Source organism: Microcaecilia unicolor, chromosome 3 (genome assembly GCF_901765095.1).
Source record: "Microcaecilia unicolor chromosome 3, aMicUni1.1, whole genome shotgun sequence".
NCBI classification, from domain to species: domain Eukaryota; kingdom Metazoa; phylum Chordata; class Amphibia; order Gymnophiona; family Siphonopidae; genus Microcaecilia; species Microcaecilia unicolor.
This window is the reverse complement of record NC_044033.1, coordinates 238,330,053-238,350,552: the sequence shown is the minus strand read 5'-3', so window position 1 is coordinate 238,350,552 and position 20,500 is coordinate 238,330,053. Positions and strand designations below refer to the sequence as shown.

At 43.8% G+C, this 20,500-nt stretch overlaps 1 protein-coding gene across 1 annotated transcript in view; it reads left to right on the top strand.

Annotated features, from left to right (window-relative positions):
• LOC115464471 overlaps window positions 1–20,500 on the top strand; it is a 337,991-nt gene that overhangs the window by 123,557 nt on the left and 193,934 nt on the right. The window contains exon 7 of the mRNA XM_030194848.1: window positions 11,656–13,146. Coding sequence (XP_030050708.1) covers window positions 11,656–13,146 — 1,491 coding nt within the window. The remainder of the gene's footprint in view (window positions 1–11,655; window positions 13,147–20,500) is intronic.

Below are 20,500 nucleotides of genomic sequence, written 5' to 3'. Positions count from 1 at the left end.
GGCAGACTGGATGGACCGTACAGGTCTTTATCTGCCGTCATTTACTTTGTTACTATCCTGCTTATTTTCGAAAGAGAAGGGCGCCCATCTTCCGACACAAATCGGGAGATGGGCGTCCTTCTCGCAAGGTCGCCCAAATCGGCATAATGGAAAGCTGATTTTGGGCGCCCTCAACTGCTTTCCATCGCGGGGATGACTAAAGTTCATGGGGGCGTGTTGGCAGTGTAGCGAAGGCGGGACTGGGACGTGCTTAGCAGATGGGCGTGCTCAGCTGATAATGGAAAAAAGAAGGGCGTCCCTGATGAACACTTGGGCGACTTGGTCCATTTTTTTTTCACGACCAAGCATCAAAAAGGTGCCCGAACTGACCAGATGACCACCGGAGGGAATCGGGGATGTCCTTTCCTGACTCGACCACCGGAGGGAATCGGGGATGTCCTTCCCTGACTCTCAGTGGTCACTAACCACCTCCCACCCTGAAAAAAACAACGTCATGTCCTTCGCTATGCCTCTGTCCCTGCGACGGCAGTTGAGGACGTCTAAAATGTGAATGTTTCTGTGAGAAGGCTGTCCATGCCTTTGCTATGCCTCTGACACCCCTTTTATTTGGATTTTGGATCACAAGTAACAGCAGTGGGATTTGAATTGGCCACCTCTGGATTGCAAGACCAGTGCTTTAACCACTAGGCCACTCCACCACTCCACTCCCTTGAAGTTTGGCCATTGTAATTAATTAGATCTGCCTCACCCGTTTGAGCAGCAGAAGCCAGGGGCTTTTTGCTATCCTGGACAGAATTGCAAATCCCCTCTAGATACTTAATCACCCCAACCTTGTATCTGCTCATGTCAGAAGCTTAGCTAAAATTGGGTGGCGGAGCAGGTGGGGGGAAGAGGGGTTGGTGGTTCGGAGGCGAAAATAGGGGAGGGCAGACTTATATGGTCTGTGCCAGAGCCGGTGATGGGAGGCGGGACAGGTGGTTGGGAGGCGGGAAAAACTGCTGGGCAGACTTATACGGTCTGTGCCCTGAGAACGACAGGTACAAATCAAGGTAAGGTATACACATGAGTTTATCTTGGGCAGACTGGATGGACAGGGCCGTGCTAACCCGGTAAGCGAGGTAAGCATGGCAGGGGGGCGCTTCCCTCTGGGGGGCGCCGCCGCACCATGCTCACCTCGCTCGCCCTCCCGCAACATCCCTTTTCTTTTTTTTTCTTTTTAAATTTACCTCCGTGGTGGCGGTTCCGGCAGCGTCAGGGAAGGAGGCGGCGCTCCTGACGTCTCTAGCCTTCCCTTCGCTGTGCTCCGCCTTCTTCTGACGTCAAGGATGACGTCAGAAGAAGGCGGAACACAGCGAAGGGAAGGCTAGACGCCGGGAGCGCCGCCTCCTTCCCTGACGTTGCGCTGCCGGAACCGCCACGGAGGTAAATTTAAAAAGAAAAAAAAAGAAAAGGGATGTTGGGGGGAGAGAAGAGGGTAGGCAGTTGAACAATGGGAGCGGGAGGGCAGGGGAGAAACGATAGCATGGATGCGAAGGGGGGGGCATGGATGCGAAGGGGGGGGGAGAAGAGGGCGGGCCAGGCTGGGACATGGGAGAGAGAGAAGCATGGATGCGAGGGGGGTCATGGAAGGGAGAGAGGGGACTTGCTGGAAAAGGATGAATGGAGGGGGCAGGGGACAGAGGAGCATGGATGTGCATGGATTGGGAGGGCAGGGCTCAGGGAGAGAGGGGAATTGCTGGAAAGGGATGAATGGAGGGGGCAGGGGACAGAGGAGCATGGATGGGCATGGATTGTGAGAGCAGGGCTCAGGGAGAGAGGGGAATTGCTGGAAAAGGATGAATGGAGGGGGCAGGGGACAGAGGAGCATGGATGGGCATGGATTGGGAGGGCAGGGCTCAGGGAGAGAGGAGAAATTGCTGGACATAGAGGGGAGGGAAGAGAGATGAAGGAGATGAAATGAGGGAAAAGGAAGAGAGGAGAAAAACTGCACATGGATGAAGAAAATAGGCAGAAGCTGAGGACCAGAAATGAAGAAGAAAGGAAAGAAATAAATGGAAAGGAAGCCCTGGAAACGGAGTTAAGAGGACAGATAGCAGCAGAATCAGATACTGGGCCAGCATGATCAGAAAAAGAAAGTCACCAGACAACAAAGGTAGAAAAAAAATCATTTTATTTTCATTTTAGTGTTTGGAATATGTCCACTTTGAGAATTTACATCTGCTATCTTATTTTGCAATGTATAGCAATTTCTTTCTAAGAATATTGCTGACAATTCCTGTCAGTGTGGCAAGTGGGGAGCGATCATTTTCACGGGGGGGGGGGGGGGGGGGGCGCCGCCGCCGCCAACTGATAGTCTGCAGGGGGGGGCGCCAACTGATAGGCTGCAGGGGGCGCCAGAGACCCTAGGCACGGCCCTGTGGATGGACCATGCAGGTCTTTTTCTGCCGTCATCTACTATGTTACTATGTATGTTACTATGACAGGCTTACACCGTCTAGGCATTGGTAACCTCCCCAATTAGAAAGGAACCCAGTATGCAGAAGATATAGTAAGATAGTTTATTAGCATTATCATCTCACCCAATGATGGTACAGGCAAGCAGGTATTCATATGATGGTACAGCAGTTCACAGCACGTCTCTCTAGCCTTCTGGAGTCTTCTCTTGTAGCTTTCCTTCTCCCTTCTGATTTAATACCTCTCAGACTGCTGCTTATATACAATTTTGGCCCTATTGATTCCAATTGACCCTGGCTTTTTCATTGGAGCTCTTGGCCCTTATCAGTTGATCAGAATGACCTCACATGTTCTCAAACCTTCCTCTAGCCCCCCCCCCCCCCCCCACCCCACCCCACTTTGGATCTCACCCGGGGTGCAGCTGACCCAGTACTATCTCTATATCTTTGCTCATGACTTCTTGCAGGTGCCAGTCTTAGGACTGTAGACAAGAGCAAATGCCCCCTCCCTCTCTATCTGCTCCTAATTACCTCATTCCAGCACTTGCTACAGTGAAATGTAACTGTGTCAAAGGTGATCTCTGATTTTTTTAAAAAGGCCTAGCTGTTAGCCTGAGTCATTGGCCTGTATTTTACTGAGAGCAAGGGCTACTATATTTCTTCACCATCTCTTTGGGGGGGGGGGGAGGTATGTGTGTGTCAGCGGAAGCATAACGAAGGCGTGGGCGTCCTTCTTTCAAACATTTTGGACGTCCTCAACTGCCCCCCCCCCCCCACACACACAGGGACGGCCAAATTTCATGCGAGTGGAGTGGTAGAATGGCCTAGTGGTTAGAGTACTGGACTTGCAATCCAGAGGTAGTACATTTGTTTCAGTAGAGAATCTCACTATCAGTTTCTTATAGCAAAGGGACAACATGACATTGCAGTATATCGCTCTTAACAACCGCACTGTGTTTCACAATACTGCCGTATTTTTTCCTGCTACTATTCGTGACTCCTGACGAAGGCACTGCGTGCCAAAACATGGACCGTGTCGGGTCCACACAAAAGACTGTTTTCCTACATAAGTACATAAGTAATGCCACACTGGGAAAAGACCCAAGGTCCATCGAGCCCAGCATCCTGTCCACGACAGTAGGTGGAGGCGAGTGGTTACAAGTGGTTACGAGTCAAAAGCAATGTTAAAGAGGTGGGCTTTCAGTCTAGTTTTAAAGGTGGCCAAGGATGGGGCAAGACGTAGGAGCTCAGGAAGTTTATTCCAGGTGTAGGGTGCAGCGAGACAGAAGGCGTGAAGTCACTAGTTGGCAGTAGTGGAGAAGGGAACAGATAAGAAGGATTTATCCATGGAGCGGAGTGCACAGGAAGGACAGGTGTGGAGAGATACTGGGGAGCAGCAGAGTGAGTACATTTATAGGTTAGTAGAAGAAGTTTGAACAGGATGCGAAAACGGATAGGGAACCAGTGAAGCGACTTGAGGAGAGGGGTAGTATGAGTAAAGCGACCCTGGCGGAAGATGAGACGGGCAGCAGAGTTTTGAACCGATTGGAGAGGGGAGAGGTGACTAAGTGGGAGGCCAGCAAGAAGCAGATTGCAGTAGTCTAAACGAGAAGTGACAAGGGTGTGGATGAGGGTTTTGGTAGAGTGCTCGGAAAGAAAGGGGCGGATTTTACGGATGTTGTAAAGAAAGAAACGACAGATCTTGGCGATCTGCTGGATATGAGCAGAGAAGGAGAGAGAGAAGAGTCAAAGATGATCCCAAGGTTTCGAGCTGAGGAGACAGGGAGAATGAGAGAGCCATCAACAGAAATAGAAAACGGGGGGAGTAGGGAGGTGGGTTTGGGGGGGAAAATGAGAAGCTCGGTTTTGGTCATATTTAATTTCAGGTGGCGTTGAGACATCCAGACAGCAATGTCAGACAAGCACGCTGAAACTTTGGTTTGGATGCAAGGTGAGATATCAGGGGTAGAAAGGTAGATTTGGGGGGAGTCAGCATTAATCTCATCCCATGGTAGAAAAAGCCATGGGATGAGATTAATGAGCCAAGGGAAGAAGTGTAGATAGAAAAGAGAAGGGGACCAAGAACAGAACCCTGAGGTACGCCGACAGGCAGAGGGATAGAAGTAGAAGAGGATCCACCAGAGTGAATTCTGAAGGTGCGGAGGGAGAGGTAGGAAGAGAACCAGGAAAGGACAGAGCCCAGGAATCCAAGTGAGGACAGGGTATCGAGGAGTATGCTGTGATCGACAGTGTCAAAAGCGGCGTAAAGATCAAGAAGAATGAGGATGGAATATTGACCTCTGGATTTAGCCAGTAATAGGTCATTGGAGACTTTAGTAAACGCAGTTTCGGTTGAGTGGAGAGGGTGAAAACCAGATTGTAGTGGGTCAAGAATAGCATGTGAGGAGAGAAAATCAAGGCAGCGGTGATGAACAGCACGCTCAAGTAATTTGGAGAGAAAAGGGAGGAGGGAGATAGGTCGGTAATTAGAGGGATAAGTAGGGTCGAGTGAAGGCTTCTTAAGGAGAGGTGTGACCACAGCATGTTTAAAGGCAGTAGGGACAGTTGCAGTGGAATGTGAGAGGTTGAGAATGTGACAGATAAAAGGAATAAGAGCAGGTGAGATGGCATTAAGAAGGTGGGTGGGAATGGGATCAGAGGAACAGGTGGTACATTTTGAGGACGAAAGGAGAAGTGTAGTTTCTTCTATAGTAACTTCAGGAAAGGAGGAAAAGGAATGAGGGGAAGGAGAGAGAGGGGAACGGACTAGTGGAGGGAGAGGTGGCAAGATAGAGATTTCAAGGTTTATCTTTTGAACCTTGTCGTGAAAGAATTCAGCAAGGGTCTGAGGAGATAATGAAGGGGGAGTTGGGGGAGGGGGCACCTTGAGGAGAGAGTTCAATGTGGTGAAGAGAAGTCGAGGGGTAGAGCCAAGAGAGTTGGTCAGTTGGATATAATAATCCTGTTTGGCGCTTAAAAGAGCAGATTGGAAGGAAGTCAGCATGAATTTAAAGTGTAAGAAATCAGCAAGGGCCCGAGATTTCCGCCAGAGGCGTTCGGCGGAGCGGGTACAGGAACGTAGGTAGCGGATATTAGAAGTCAGCCAAGGTTGGGGTTTTGTACGCCTTGTAGGGCGGATCATCAAAGGTGCAAGAGTGTCCAAGGCAGAGGATAGAGTATTGTTGTAAGAAGAAACAGCCTCGTTGGACAGACGTGGATGGTGCCACAGTAGAGAGGAGGTTTGAAACATGGGAGGCTAGAGATGAAGGGTCAATATCATGAAGATTCCTAGATAAATTAGATAAGATAGGACGGGACTGGGAGGGAGGAGATTTAAGTGTGAAAGTTATAATATGGTGATCAGAGAGAGGAAGATCAGCGGCAAGGAAACTAGAGGTTGAACAGTTGGAGGAGAAGATGAGATCAAGACAGTGACCATTTTGATGAGTGAGGGAGGTGGAGCATAGTTGGAGATTAAAGGAGGATGATAAAGCGAGTAACTTGGAAATATAAGAGTTAGAAGGATCATTAGCAGGAATATTAAAGTCACCAAGGATGAGAGAGGGGGAGGAAGGATCATGGAAGAAGGCAAGCCAGGCATCAAAGCCATTGAGAAAGGATGAAAGGGACTTATCAGGGGGACGATAAGTGACCGCTATTCAAAGAGGCAGAGGAGAGAAAAGGGCGGTTAGAGTGTACTTCAAAGGAGGAAAAACAGTGAGATTGAGGTGGAAGAAGGGGTTGAAATCTGGAGGAGGGGGAGAGAAGTAGTCCAACACCACCCCCTTTAGTAGTGGTTTATGGACTTGTCCTTTAGGAAACCGTCTAACCCCTTTTAAAACTCTGCCAAGCTAACTGCCTTCACCACATTCTCCGGAAACAAATTCCAGAGTTTAATTACGTGTTGGGTGAAGAAAACATTTCTCCAATTTGTTTTAAATTTGCTACACTGTAGTTTCATCGCATGCCCCCTAGTCCTAGTATTTTTGGAAAGCGTGAACAGACGCTTCACATCCACCTGTTCCACTCCACTCATTATTTTATATACCTCTATCATGTCTCCCCCTCAGCCGTCTCTTCTCCAAGCTGAAAAGCCCTAGCCTCCTTAGTCTTTCTTCATAGGGAAGTTGTTCCATTCCCGCTATCATTTTAGTCACCCTTCGCTGCACCTTTTCCAATTCTACTATATCTTTCTTGAGATGCAGCGACCAGAATTGAACACAATTCTCAAGGTGTGGTCGCACAATGGAGCGATACAACAGTATTATAACATCCTCACACCTGTTTTCCATACCTTTCCTAATAATACCCAATATTCTATTCGCTTTCCTAGCCGCAGCAGCACACTGAGCAGAAGGTTTCAGTGTATTATCGACGACGACGACACCCAGATCCCTTTCTTGATCCATAACTCCTAACGTGGAACCTTGCATGAAGTAGCTATAATTCGGGTTCTTTTTTCCCACATGCATCACATTAAACGTCACCTGCTATTTAGCCGCCCAGTCTCCCAGTCTCGTAAGGTCCTTCTGTAATTTTTCAGAATCCTTTTGCGAGTTAACGGCTTTGATTAACTTTGATTAACTTTGTGTCATCAGCAAATTTAATTACCTTGCTAGTTACTCCCATCTCTAAATCATTTATAAATATGTTTAAAAAGCAGCGGTCCTAGCACAGACCCCTGAGGAACCCCACTAACTACCCTTCTCCATTGTGAATACTGCCCATTTAACCCCACTCTGTTTCCTATCCTTCAACCAGTTTTTAATCCACAATAAGACATTTCCTCCTATCCCATGTCCCTCCAATTTCCTCTGTAGCCTTTCATGAGGTACCTTGTCAAACGCCTTTTGAAAATCCAGATACACAATATCAACCGGCTCCCCTTTGTCCATATGTTTGTTTACTCCTTCAGAGATTTCCCCACACAAAAGCCGTGCTGACTCGGTCTCAGTAATCCATGTTCTCGGATGTGCTCTGTCATTTTGTTTTTAATAATAGCCTCTACCATTTTCCCCAGCACCGACATCAGACTCACTGGTCTGTAATTTCCCGGATCTCCCCTGGAACCTTTTTTAAAAATCGGCGTTACATTGGCCACCCTTCAATCTTCCGGTACCACGCTCGATTTTAAGGATAAATTGCATATCTCTAACAGTAGCTCCGCAAGCTCATTTTTCAGTTCTATCAGTACTCTAGGATGAATACCATACGGTCCAGGATTTGCTACTCTTCAGTTTGCTGAACTGCCCCATTACGTCCTCCAGGTTTACCGTGAAGTCAGTAAGTTTCTCCGACTCGTCCTCTTGAAGTACCAGTTCCGACACCGGTATCCCAACCAAATCTTCCTTGGTGAAGACCGAAGCAAAGAATTCATTCAATCTCTCCGCTACGTCTTTATCTTCCTTGATCGCTCCTTTTACCCCTCGGTCATCCAGCGGCCCAACCGATTCTTTTGCTGGCTTCCTTTTAATAAACCGAAAATTTTTTTTACTATGTTTTTTGCCTCTAATGCTATCTTTTTTTCATAATCCCTCTTGGCCTTCTTTATCTGCGTCTTGCATTTGCTTTGACACTCCTTATGCTGCTGCTTGTTATTTTCAGACAGTTCCTTCTTCCATTTTCTGAAGGCGTTTCTTTTAGCCCTAATAGCTTCCTTCACCTCACTTTTCAACCACGCCGGCTGTCTTTTGGACTTCCGTCTTTCTTTTCTAATTTGCGGAATATAAGTACATAAGTAATGCCACACTGGGAAAAGACCAAGGATCCATCGAGCCCAGCATCCTGTCCACGGCAGCGACCAATCCAGGCCAAGGGCCAATATGTTTGGCCTGGACCTCCAGGATGGTATTTTTGAACAGCGTCCATGCCTGTTGTACAGTTTTTACCCTCTCAGTTGCCCCCCTAAGTTTTTTTTTTTTAACCGTTCTTATTTTATCATAGTCTCCTTTTTTAAAGTTAAACGCTAACGTATTTGACTTCCTGTGTATAGTTACTTCAAGGTTGATATCAAAACTGATCATATTATGATCACTGTTATCAAGCGGCCCCAGTACCATAACGTCCCTCACCAGATCATGTGTTCCACTAAGGACCAAGTCTAGAATTTTTCCTTCTCTCATCGGCTCCTGCACCAGCTGCTCCATAAAGCTGTCCTTGATTTCATCAAGGAATTGTACCTCTCTAGCGTGTCCTGATGCTACATTTACCCAGTCTAAATTTGGATAATTGAAGTCACCCATTATAATCACATTGCCCATTTTGTTTGCGTCTCTGATTTCTTTTATCATTTCTGCATCTACCTGCTCATCATAGCGAAGCGGACGATAGTACACTCCTATCACTGTCCTTTTCCTTTTTATACATGGAATTTCAACCCACAATGATTCGAAGGTGTGATCTGTGTCCTGCATATGATTAAAGTTTTTATGTCCCACTTTTTTTGAAGGCTCCTGGTAATTTTTCTTTTGTTTTTTTGGTTTTCTGTTTGTACTTTGTTCCCTGATTGATGCACACAAAAATATTTTTATTTTTTGGAAAAACAAGCAAACATGCTGGCCAGAGCTAGCAAAATTTGCATGTGGGATCCTGTAAATCCTGCTACCAGCACATCTTCTAAGACATCTTCTATTGCAGGAAGGACTGTGGAAGACAGGAGAACTTGAAATTGTTGATGACTTCTTATTCATCCACAGATTAAAAAATCATAACAGTGCTTCATAGGGCATATTTCTCCCCTCTAGGGCACACAGAATGGGTTGTATTTTGTACCCCTGAACATTTTAACAGGGTGAATTAGGATTCCTTGGTTTAGCAGGTGGTGGTGGTGGGGTTATTATAGTTGCTCGTTGTTATTATTGTTTTCTATTTGTGAATTATAAACCACAGTTGCACAGGATATTGTTCCTTTTTATACTTTAATGAAAACATTTAAATATAAAATCATAAGTGTTCGAGGCTTCTCCAGATGAGAACAGAGCCCACGGGACGGGGACAGGGCCTGCAGGGATGGGAATGGAGATGGGGCCTGTGGTGAAGGAGACAGAACCCATGGGGACAGGGACAAATTTTTCCCTATGTCATTCTCTAATTGGCAACAATGAAAAATGAATTCAGAGACGATGTATTATGCAAAACATCCAGAATTATGGTAAAATACCCAAAAGTACCTGTCAAGGGAGTGAGCTAAAGATAATACATACTATTAAGTAATCCTGAAGTTATTAGGATACCTAACCCCAGGCAAAGGAAGAGCAATTGAATCTGACAAGATAATAACACTCAGAAATTTTGGATCCGCAGTAGTCAGGCCTCTTATGGGACATCCCATTCCAAGCCACAACCTACAATCTCCCACCCTTCAATCGTTTGCTCTCCTGGGTCTCTCATCTTACATGTGAAGCTGATAGTTGTGTGTGGGAAGGACCAGCAGAACTATCAGCCTTGAGTGCAGGGAGAGGGACTCCTGTGGGTTGCTGCTATTTTCACCACTGCTGCCACCAACCCTGAGAGGCAGCAGCCCGGCAGCGGTGGTAGCGGGAAAGAGGAGAATGCCAATGCTGTGCTAACTGCTTCGTATCCCAAATGAGGATTTTGCAAATGACCCACAGTTTGGGAACAGCTGCCTTAGAGGTTGCCTGGTGGCAGAAGTGCTAAACGTGCATGATACGAGGGGACAAGCTCCTTCCTGAGTAGGGAGTGGTCTGGTGGCACATCTAGAAATTTGTAAGGCGTCCTACTACTACTACTATTAGCATTTATATAGCGCCACCAGACACACGCAGCGCTGAACACCCAACATAGAGCTTACAATCTAGGTAAAACAGACAGACAAGACATTACGGACAAGGGAATTACAGGGTAAAGAGGAACAGGGAGGAGGACAAATGGGTAGTGGCTAGGAGCCAAAGGCAGCAGTAAAAAAGTTTGCCTTCAGGATAGATTTAAAAACAGGCAGAGATGGAGCTAGACGTATGGGCTCAGGAAGGCGGTTCCAGGCATAAGGTGCAGCAAGATAAAAGGAAGTCTAGAGTTAGTGATGGAGGAGAAGGGGGACAACAAGAGAGACTTGCTCAGAGAGCGGAGTTCACGGGGAGGAATGTAGGGAGAAATGAGAGAGGAGAGGTAGTGAGGGGGTCATAGAGTGGATGCATTTAAAGGTCAGTAAGAGAAGTTTGAACTGTATACGGAAGCGGACAGGGAGTCAATGAAGTGACTTGAGAAGTGGGCTAGTGTGGGCATAACGATTCTGGTGGAAAATAAGTCGAGCTGCAGAATTCTGGGCATTCTTTTGTATTTTTAAGGCATTATAGTTTGGATTTGCATGCAAGACAGGATGCAGTCTTTGGACAGAGTGTGTAGTCCATGGATTTTACTGTCCCACCCTTGTGAAGGTCACTGTTATGGTATTTGCCACTCATCTGAACTGCTCTGGAGGAACATTAAGGAAGGAGACATGTGATCTTAGGTTTATTTTCTTTTCTTTAGTTCCTTCAGAGCAGTTCAGAACTAACCCAGTGTTTTGATTACAGAAAATGCTCTTCAGCTGCTGGTAGGAGTGCAAAACCCCCTCATCTGAACTGTTCTGGAGGAACTAATGGGAAAAAAATGATCAGGGAAGACCAAATGTCTCCCTATGAAAGTTAAGAGGATATTTTCAGAATATTGGCATTTACACATATATTGGGGGATATGTCATTCAAGATATTTATGTTTGCAGTGAGTTTGTAATTGTGAACATCCAATCTTGAAAGCAATTGAAATGGGCAGCAGGGGCTCCTGTCCATTTAAATCCCCTGGGACTGCCTGACCCCCCAAATTAATTGGCACTAAAGCAGGCAGTACCACTGAATATTGGCACTGACTGCTCACAAAAAAAGTGGGCAGGTCAGGGGCAGTACAGGGGTGGCATTTCAGAGGAGCCCATGGTTTTGCATTTACCAATTGGCTCTCACATGATATGAGCTACCGAGTATTGTGCTGACACCCACATCGCTTTAAAAAGAATTATTTTTTGAGCCCCCTCCAACCCTCCTGACAAAGCTCCCTTCTTTCCTTCCCTTTCCCCGGGTCTACATCTATCCCAGAGTAGGAACGCAGCCTCCTTGCTCCTGCCCCTCGCAGCTGCCTTTGTTTAAGTATGTTGTTTTCTATAGCTGTAAAATTAAGGATCATACTCTTATTTTTTTTTTTTATTCAACAGATGATGGATTTAGGAATATTAGTGAAAGAATGAGAAAGTGCAATAAACAGCAGAAAAAGGAATGGAAACACCGAGACCCCTCCAGAGACCCTTCAGCTGACTGTCAGGGAGGTATCATCAGTAGCATAATACCGATCAGTATGAAAGCAGAAGCCCAGACAGGAGAAAAACTAGACAGAGAAAAGAGAAGCCACATAAGCAGGATTAGGACTGAAATTAATGACTGTGAAGGAACTAACAAAACTAAACTATCTGGATATGGTTTACACAAACAATTTAAGTGTTCCAAATGTGATCAATATCTAGGAACGAAAACCGCACTGAAAGTGCATCAATGGACTCACACAGGAAAGAAACTATTTAACTGTTCTGAATGTGATAAATGTTTTAGATGGAAATCTCAGATGACAGTTCATGAAATGACTCATACAGGATTGAAACCATTTAAATGTTCAGAATGTGATAAAAATTTCTCAAAAATGTGGACACTGAAAGAGCATGAAAGGATTCATACAGGAGAGACACCATTTAAATGTTCAGAATGTGATAAAAATTTTTCAAGAATGTGGAAGCTGAAAGAGCATGAAAGGATTCATATAGGTGAGAAACCATTTAAATGTTCAGAATGTGATAAATATTTTAGATGGAAATCTGAGCTGACAGTTCATGAAAGGATTCATTCAGGAGAGAAACCATTTAAATGTACAGAATGTGATAAATGTTTCAAAGGCATGTCTGAGCTCAAACAGCATGAAAGGATTCATAGAGGAGAGAAACCATTTAAATGTACAGAATGTGATAAATGTTTCAAAGGCATGTCTGAGCTTAAACGGCATGAAAGCATTCATACAGGAGAGAAACCATTTAAATGTACAGAATGTGATAAATGGTTCAGAATCAAGGACTATCTGAAAGTCCACGAAAGGCTTCATACAGGAGAGAAACCAGCGAAACCATTTAAGTGTTCAGAATGTGATAAATGTTTCACAAGCAATGCCTACCTGAAAGTCCACAAAAGAATTCATACAGGAGAGAAACCTTTTAAGTGTTCAGAATGTGACAAATGTTTCATAAGTATGTCTGATCTCAAACAGCATGAAAGGGTTCATACAGAAATGAAACCATTTAAATGTACAGAATGTGATAAATGTTTTAAAAGGATGTCTGAGGTCAAACTGCATGAAACAATTCATAGAGGAGAGAAACCATTTAAGTGTTCAGAATGTGATAAATGTTTCACAAGCAATGGCTACCTGAAAGACCACAAAAGAATTCATACAGGAGAGAAACCATTTAAGTGTTCAGAATGTGATAAATATTTCAGATGCAAGGCCCACCTGAAAGTCCACAAAAGAATTCATACAGGAGAGAAACCATTTAAATGTTCCGAATGTGATAAATGTTTCACAAGGAAATCACTTGTAAAACGTCACAACTTGACCCATACAGGAGAGAAACCATTTAAATGTACAAAGGTCGATAATTCTGTTCGTATTTAGGATCTTTGCTTGGTTTTGGAAGAACTATGATGGTGGCCTCCATAAAGCTCCCATTAACTTCACCAGACATGATTAAGTAATTATAGAATGAACTTATAATAGGGATAATTGTGTCTTGAAAAGCTAAGTAAAATTCCAGTGTTAGGCCATCTGGTCCTGGGGCCTTTTTTTTTGTCATAGACTTTATGGCCGTAACTACATCTTGTTCAGTTATGGGAGCCATCAGATCTGAATTATCATTATCATCAAGAGTATTGTGATCCAAGTCCTGTAAAAATGTCAGATCATTATCATCTAGATTAGATTCTGACTTATATAACAAGGCATAAAAGTGTTGAAAAGTCTTTAATATGTTTTGTTGATCTGTGATTAGAGTATTATTATCATCTTTAATAGCAGAAATATCATTCTTTTCAGCTCTTGATTTTAGATAACTAGCTAACAAATGGCCAGCTTTACTATTATTGGCATAATATTGGGCTGATTTCATGAATATCTCATTATTAGCCTTAGCAGCTAGAATTAAGTTATATTTATATCTTGCCATTCGTAATTTTTCCAAAGTATCTAGATTAGAAGGGGTGTACTGATGTTTTTTTTCTAAACATGATATAGATTTTTCCAGATCACTAATTTCTTGTGATTATTTCTTTTTTTGTTTGGCTGAATAACATATGATTGAACCCCATATATAAGCTTTGAATGCATCCCATCTAATTATCCAACTAGTATCTTCCAAAGTGTTAAATTGAAAATATTCAGTAACGTCTCTCTTTATTTCTTCTATTATGTGGTGAAGAATAAAATGTGTAATCACAATCTTTTTCATGCACTAGGCGCCAAACATCACATGCTGTTGCATCATTTCTATCAAAATGAACCAAGCTTTGGTTTTCTTGTATGGAAACAGATTTCCTGTCCATATCAGGATTCAGTTTGAGATTAAAATCACCACCTATTATGTAAGATTTATCTCCTGCAGTGGCAATGATATCAGCAATAGTATGGAAGAATTCAGGGCAATCAGTGTTTGGTGCATATAAATTAAATAACATTAAGGGTTCATCATTCACTGTTAGATGGACCTTAACCCATCTTCCAACTGAATCACTATCAGAGGATATTAATTTTATATTATCTTTTTTCCTTATGAGTATGGCCACACCATTTTTTTTCCATTGGCAGCAGAGAAAACAGGGGTTAGAGACCATGAGGTTTTAAGTTTAAGTGACTCACGCTCAGATAAATGTGTTTCTTGAAAAAAAGATAATATTGGGTGCATATCTATTTAAAGAGTTTATATTTTTTTTACACTTAATTGGGTTGTTGAATCCCTTCACATTAAGGGATAGAATGTTAAGCGTCATGTAACACCTGGGATGTGCATTGGTAAATACAGTAGTAAGAATACACTGCTAAGTAAAGGGATGAAATTATACATATAAAGTATCATATTTTTAAAACCGAGTACATTAACATAAAACATAACTGTGTATGATAAACAAACACAATATGTCCTAACCATGGAATCATTTTTCAATTCTATCAGTACTCGGGGATGAACACTATCCAGTCCAGGAGATTTGCTACTCCTTAATTTGTCAAATTGCACTATTACATCCTACAGGTTTATAGAGATTTCATTCAGTTTCTCTGACTCGTCAGCTTTGAATACCATTTCTGTCACCAGTATCTCTCCCAAATCTTCCTTGGTGAAGACCGAAGCATTGAATTTTACTACATTATGTTTTATGTGTATGTATTCCTATTCCCCACTGAACTGCTATGAATTTACAGCCTGTCTCACTAACACAGACTACTCAATAATTATTGTGGATTCTTTTGGATTCATATTAGATAAATGAAACCTTTATTAGAGGAGCTATAATCTACAATGATTAAGATAGATACAATGGTTAGCACATATATAATGACTGGCTCTATACACACGATGATTAACTAAACAATCATTACATCATTGGTCTCTACAGCTAAGCAATGCCAAGAGTTCTTAGACCAGGAAAAGAAGCAATAATACACTATACATAAAATCATCAATGGTCCTTACATCATCCAGGCTCTTATCATCAGCTGGGGGGTGTGAAGGGGTGGAGCAGATGGAAGTGGAAGGGGAAGGAGTGAGGAGGCTCAAGAGCAAAAGGAGACAGAACAGAGCCTTGCCTTTACTAATTCCCCAGAGAGAGAGAAGAGAAAGGTTAGTGCCCCCTGAAAAATGGAGGAGAGAAAAAGACTACACTACCCAGCAGCCCCGGCGCAAGCCCTGGTACAGAGATTACCTTCCCCAGCAGGTCACAGGGGAGAACTCTGACAAGGCAAGGGAGCGGCCCCTGGAGGGTAATCAGGTGAACGAGGAACAGCTGAAAAGTGGGTGGGATGAGGAACCCATGGAATGGCAAGAAGCTGAGGAGAGGGGGAGAGAGGAGAACCCAGAGGAACCGATGGACCTCACAGTCTGGGCTCATTCCTTAGGAAAAAAACTGAAAAAACAGGTGAACTCGTGGTATGGCAGCTGGGTTGCCAGGGGAAAGGAAAAGGGTCATGAGGGAGAAGGGTCAGTGTATTGAGAGAGTGACCCAAGAAAGGGTGGGATCTTTTTTCTTCCCAAAGCAAGTTCAGGCTGTTATGAACTGTATGTTAAAGGTGCTATTTGAAGAGGGATTATTGACTCTCCCTGTGTGAACTGTTCACAGCGGGAGGAAGCTGGTTGTGGGAAAGTGTTTGCTCAAGCCTGAAGAAGTGGTTTATGAGGAACTGTTTATTGGGACTGTTTGCCAAACCACCAGGAAGAAACCAGGAGCCGTTTCTTTCTTTTTCTTGTGTTTTTTTTTATTGCCCTTCACGGACATTCTTCCCCTTTTTCAAAGGGGAGGGGGGAGAAGGAGAGCACGGGGCTGTAGACTGCTTAAGGTGGAACAAACTGAGTTCTGGAAACGGGGAGTGGAGTTGGGTTTACCCCTGTTGTGCTAGTGCCCTGAGAGGAGAAAGAAAGTGGGATTGTGCTTTTTTTTGCCTGCTTTATTTCTGAACTGCTGGACTGTGAATCCCCAAGAGAATAAAGATATTTACTGGCTCTGCTTCTGGAGTTTGGATTGCTTTGAGCCCTGCCCTGTGAACTGCAGTGGCCTAGGAGGCTGGGACAGGTATCCGGACTCTTACTCGGAGTGGCCAGGGCAGAGGCAAGATCCTGAGGACCCCGGGAGGAGGGACAGATCTTTCACAGGGGCCCATTACAGCGAAAGTCAGGAGCTTTTTAGACCAGGAACAGATCCTCTGCTCAGTACATACGTTACTCACAGATGAGCTCCCACTCTGCTGTGACAAGCCCTCCTTTTTATTAGGCTCTGAGCTCATGTTCAGAGCTAGGGAAAGTTACAGAATGCTTCTAAGGAAAATTACAGAATGCTTCTCTGTTTAGGTAAACAAGCCATACTGTGGGAACATGGTCACATGCTCCCCAACTCCAGGTGGCCGGGCTGGAGCTGGAAAGCAAGCGCCATCCTCCCCTTCACATACTAAATTAGTTGGAGCTGTGTCTTATCTTCTGCATTCCAACTTATTTTCACACAATCAAAGTTAAACAATTATTTTTAAACAGAATTACTTATAATCAACAATACAGCCTCCGAGTGTACTGGTCGGTCAAGACAGAGATGAAAAAAAATCATTAAAATTCACTTCCATTACACCCACTTAGGGCCCCTTTTACTAAATGGCGGTAAGCCCCAACGCGGGCTTATTGCTTGCAAAACAGGAAGTACCACCAATGGGTGGTGATAAGGGCTCCCTCTCTGAAATGGCCACATGGCAAGTGCTTTACTTGCCGCATAGCCATTTCATGAAGGAAAGAGAGACTTCCCTTTTACTTGCTGTAGTAAAAAGGGCCTTGGTGCTGATGCCAGCTCCCCCCCCCCCCCCCCCCCTTTTCCTGCAGCTTGGTAAAAGGAGCCCTTAGAATCTTATGATAATTATTAGTACTTTGCTCACACCTTTTCACTACTACTACTACTACTACTACTACTACTACTTGACATTTCTAAAGCGCTACTAGGGTTACGCAGCGCTGTACAATTTTCAGGTACTTCTTTGTCCCTGGAGGGCACACAATCTAAGTTGGTACCTGAGGCAATGGAGAGTTAAGTGGCTTCCCAAGATCACAAGGCGCAGCAGTGGGATTTGACCTGGCTACCTCTGGATGTCAAGCCCAGTGCTATAACCTCTAGGCCACTCCTCCACTCCTATCAACACTTTTACCATACCCCATGTAGGTCCAATTTCCAACATTAGAAAGTAACCCCACTAATTCTTGTGTCTCATATATTCTTGTCCCTTCTGTTATTATTTGGGTGCACATTGTTATAGAAAAGCGCCTAGCAAGATGTGCATGCAAATTCAAATTGGCGCCAGTACCAAATAGTACCCAATTATTGGCACTAATTGGCTCATTAGCCATTTAGTTGGGCACATGTTTATCGGTGCTGAAATATCAGCTAATTTTGAGAGCCACATATAGAATACAGGGGATAATGCAAGTTTTTTGTTCCTTTGTGCAGGCTTAATATTCAGGATCAACATGTTTATGCTAACATTATGTCTTAATTGTTGTTTTTAATTTTCTGATACATGTGATTCTGTTATCTGATATGTGGCAAGTTTTATTCTCCAGGTCAATTGGTATATTTAGCTGCTTTTATTGATGTGAACTGATTCAAACCATTGCACTGACTTCTAGAGGTAACAACTACAAATTGATTATTTCAGTTCTATTTTTATATCAGTTTATACACATGTTACTTGATATTCAAAAGTATTTAACCATCCAGGAATGACACCTTGTTGGTTAAATACACCCAAGCCGACTATCCACCAATATTCAGTGGGAAATAACCGGCTATCTCTCACTAAGCATCCCAGTCAATGGCTATGTCACGTGACAACAGCCAGTTACAGCTAATTTCCGCTAAATTAAGTTTAGTGGCCAGATAGAGCTGCTATTTATGTGGGTCTATCTTTAGCTGCTAGAACCTAGCCGGTCAGCCAATGAATATCGGCTTAATTGGCTATGTTTACAGTGCCGCCACCTCCCTCCCCCCCCCCCCCCCCCCCCCCCCCCCCAGAAATTCAATGCTGATGGCCATGGACATTTTCCAGCCAAATATGCAGTAGGTTTTATTTGCATTTTCATTTTAAATATCAAATTTCATTTTTTTAATATTTTACTGTATATATCAATTGATTTTATTTTATTTTTTAACTTTAAATACTAACATTTGTAACTTTTATATACAACCATTCTTGATGTTTACTGATCTTTCAATAATGTTTATTTTATTGTGTGGTTTATATTGACCTTTACCCTTTTACATTATCTTACTAGTATGGCTTTATGAGTTTCTTTGGTTACCATTGTTATATGATCTATGTTTTAATTCATTTTTAGAAACAATACCCCTGATGCAGGCAACTGCCAAAAGTGGCCATGACACATTTGTGTTCAGCAAATAAACTTCTATCTGCCATATTGTTGGGTTATTGCCATCATTTGATCTAAGAAATATGTTAACTGTTAACCTTAGACACAAAAGGTAGGTTGGCAGTTGGTTGATAATTAAAGACCTTTGCCAGGTTCTTATTTCCATCTTTAATTCTAGGGCAAATATAGACCATCTTCCACTTATATTAGATATAAATTCCTAGTGTAACTTAGAGGGAAAAAAATAAAACATTTTTTTCCCTTCTCTTACCTGGAGGTGAGAAGGGGCCGTCCTAGGCTTCTGGGGTCCGTTTCGGGGCTCTGGGGGGGCAATGTGATAGGTGAGGAGGCGCCGCAGGAGGCAACGCCGCTGTTCCAGGTGGCAAGGGGCTGATTTTGGGCCCATTTTTGTGGGTGGAGCTGGCTGCGAGGTCCAGGTTGTTTTTGGGCCAGGTTGGGCCAGTGACGGTGGTTGGAGACGCTGCGAGAGGCAGCACCGAGTTTTTCTGGTCCCGGGGACGGTTGGGCACGTCCCCGGGCATGAATAGCTACAGCGGGAATCCCCAGTGACTTTGGGGCCGTCTTTGGGCTGGGGCGGTGGCAGAGAGAGAGAGAGTGAGGACCGGGCGGTTCCGGCGCCGGATCGGGGGGGGGTTTCCAGCATCCATCCGCGATTGTGCAGGGACGCTGAAGAAGGAGAGAAACCTGCAACTCTGCAGGGAAAGGAGCCAGCGTGGGACCTGTTGTTTTTTTGAGAGGAGACAGAGGAGGACGTCATGGGAGCGCGCGTGTGCACGGTGTGCGTGCATCAACGGGTTTTTTTTGTGAACTCCGGTGAGGCCTAGAAGCCTGGGCCTCGATTTTGGAACCGGAGTTCCAGAAGAATGGCGATTTTCGGGCCAGGTTTTTGTTTTGGCTCTGTTTTTTTAACCAGACCAGCGGGACCGGATCCGATGGTAGTGGTCGGGAGAGGAGAAAATCAGGAAACAGTTAAGGGGTTCTTTAACCCAAAATTTAAATTAGTTTATTTTAAAAATGTATAAATTGGGTTTTTTATTTTTAAAAATTCAGGGATTTTTGGGATTTAAATTCTGTTTGCAGATTTGGGATCGGGGAATTTTTCTTGATTTTTCTGGTAGGTTGTCAAATTTAGATATTTTTAGGGGGTTGATTTAGAGGGGTTCTGTAAGGGCTAAAATTATTTATTCGATGGGGTAGGTTAAGAAGGGGTTGATTGAATTTTTGATTTGTGTTTTAATTAAATTTTTAGAGGGGTTTTAGGTGGGATAATTGTGGGTGAACCTTAAAAATGGTTAATTTTAAAATCTAAAAATATAGTTTAATAGAGAATGAGGGGTTTAATGATTGGGGAAAATTTGGGGTAGTTTAGGTTAAATATGTAGGATTTTATTTGAAGTTTTAATTTTTCTCTGTTGGTTTCTATGGAAGACATAGGGAAAAAAATGGAGGTTTAGCACCGCTGGCCAACATTCCGTTGGTCAGCAAGAGAAAATTGGAATTTTGGAAGAGTAGGTGATTGGCTGGGGGATCCTCGGAACTCCAGCTGAAGTTTCGTTTCCTAGGAAACGGAGTCGCTGGCAGTTGCCAGAAGGAGATGGTGATTTGGAGAGAGAGGATGTGCGTGGGTGAGGCTGGCACTGATTGAGGTGGAGAAAGGGTTATATATACAGAGATAGAATTGGGAAAGGGGTGAATACATAGGAGTGAGAGTCCAGAGAGGGGATTTTAAAGGGAGAAGGGTGAATGTCTTGCTGTATTTGGGTATAAAATATTTTTGGTAGTCCATGGAATGAATGGGGGTTAGGAATGTGCTAATAGTTAATTGGGCATAAAT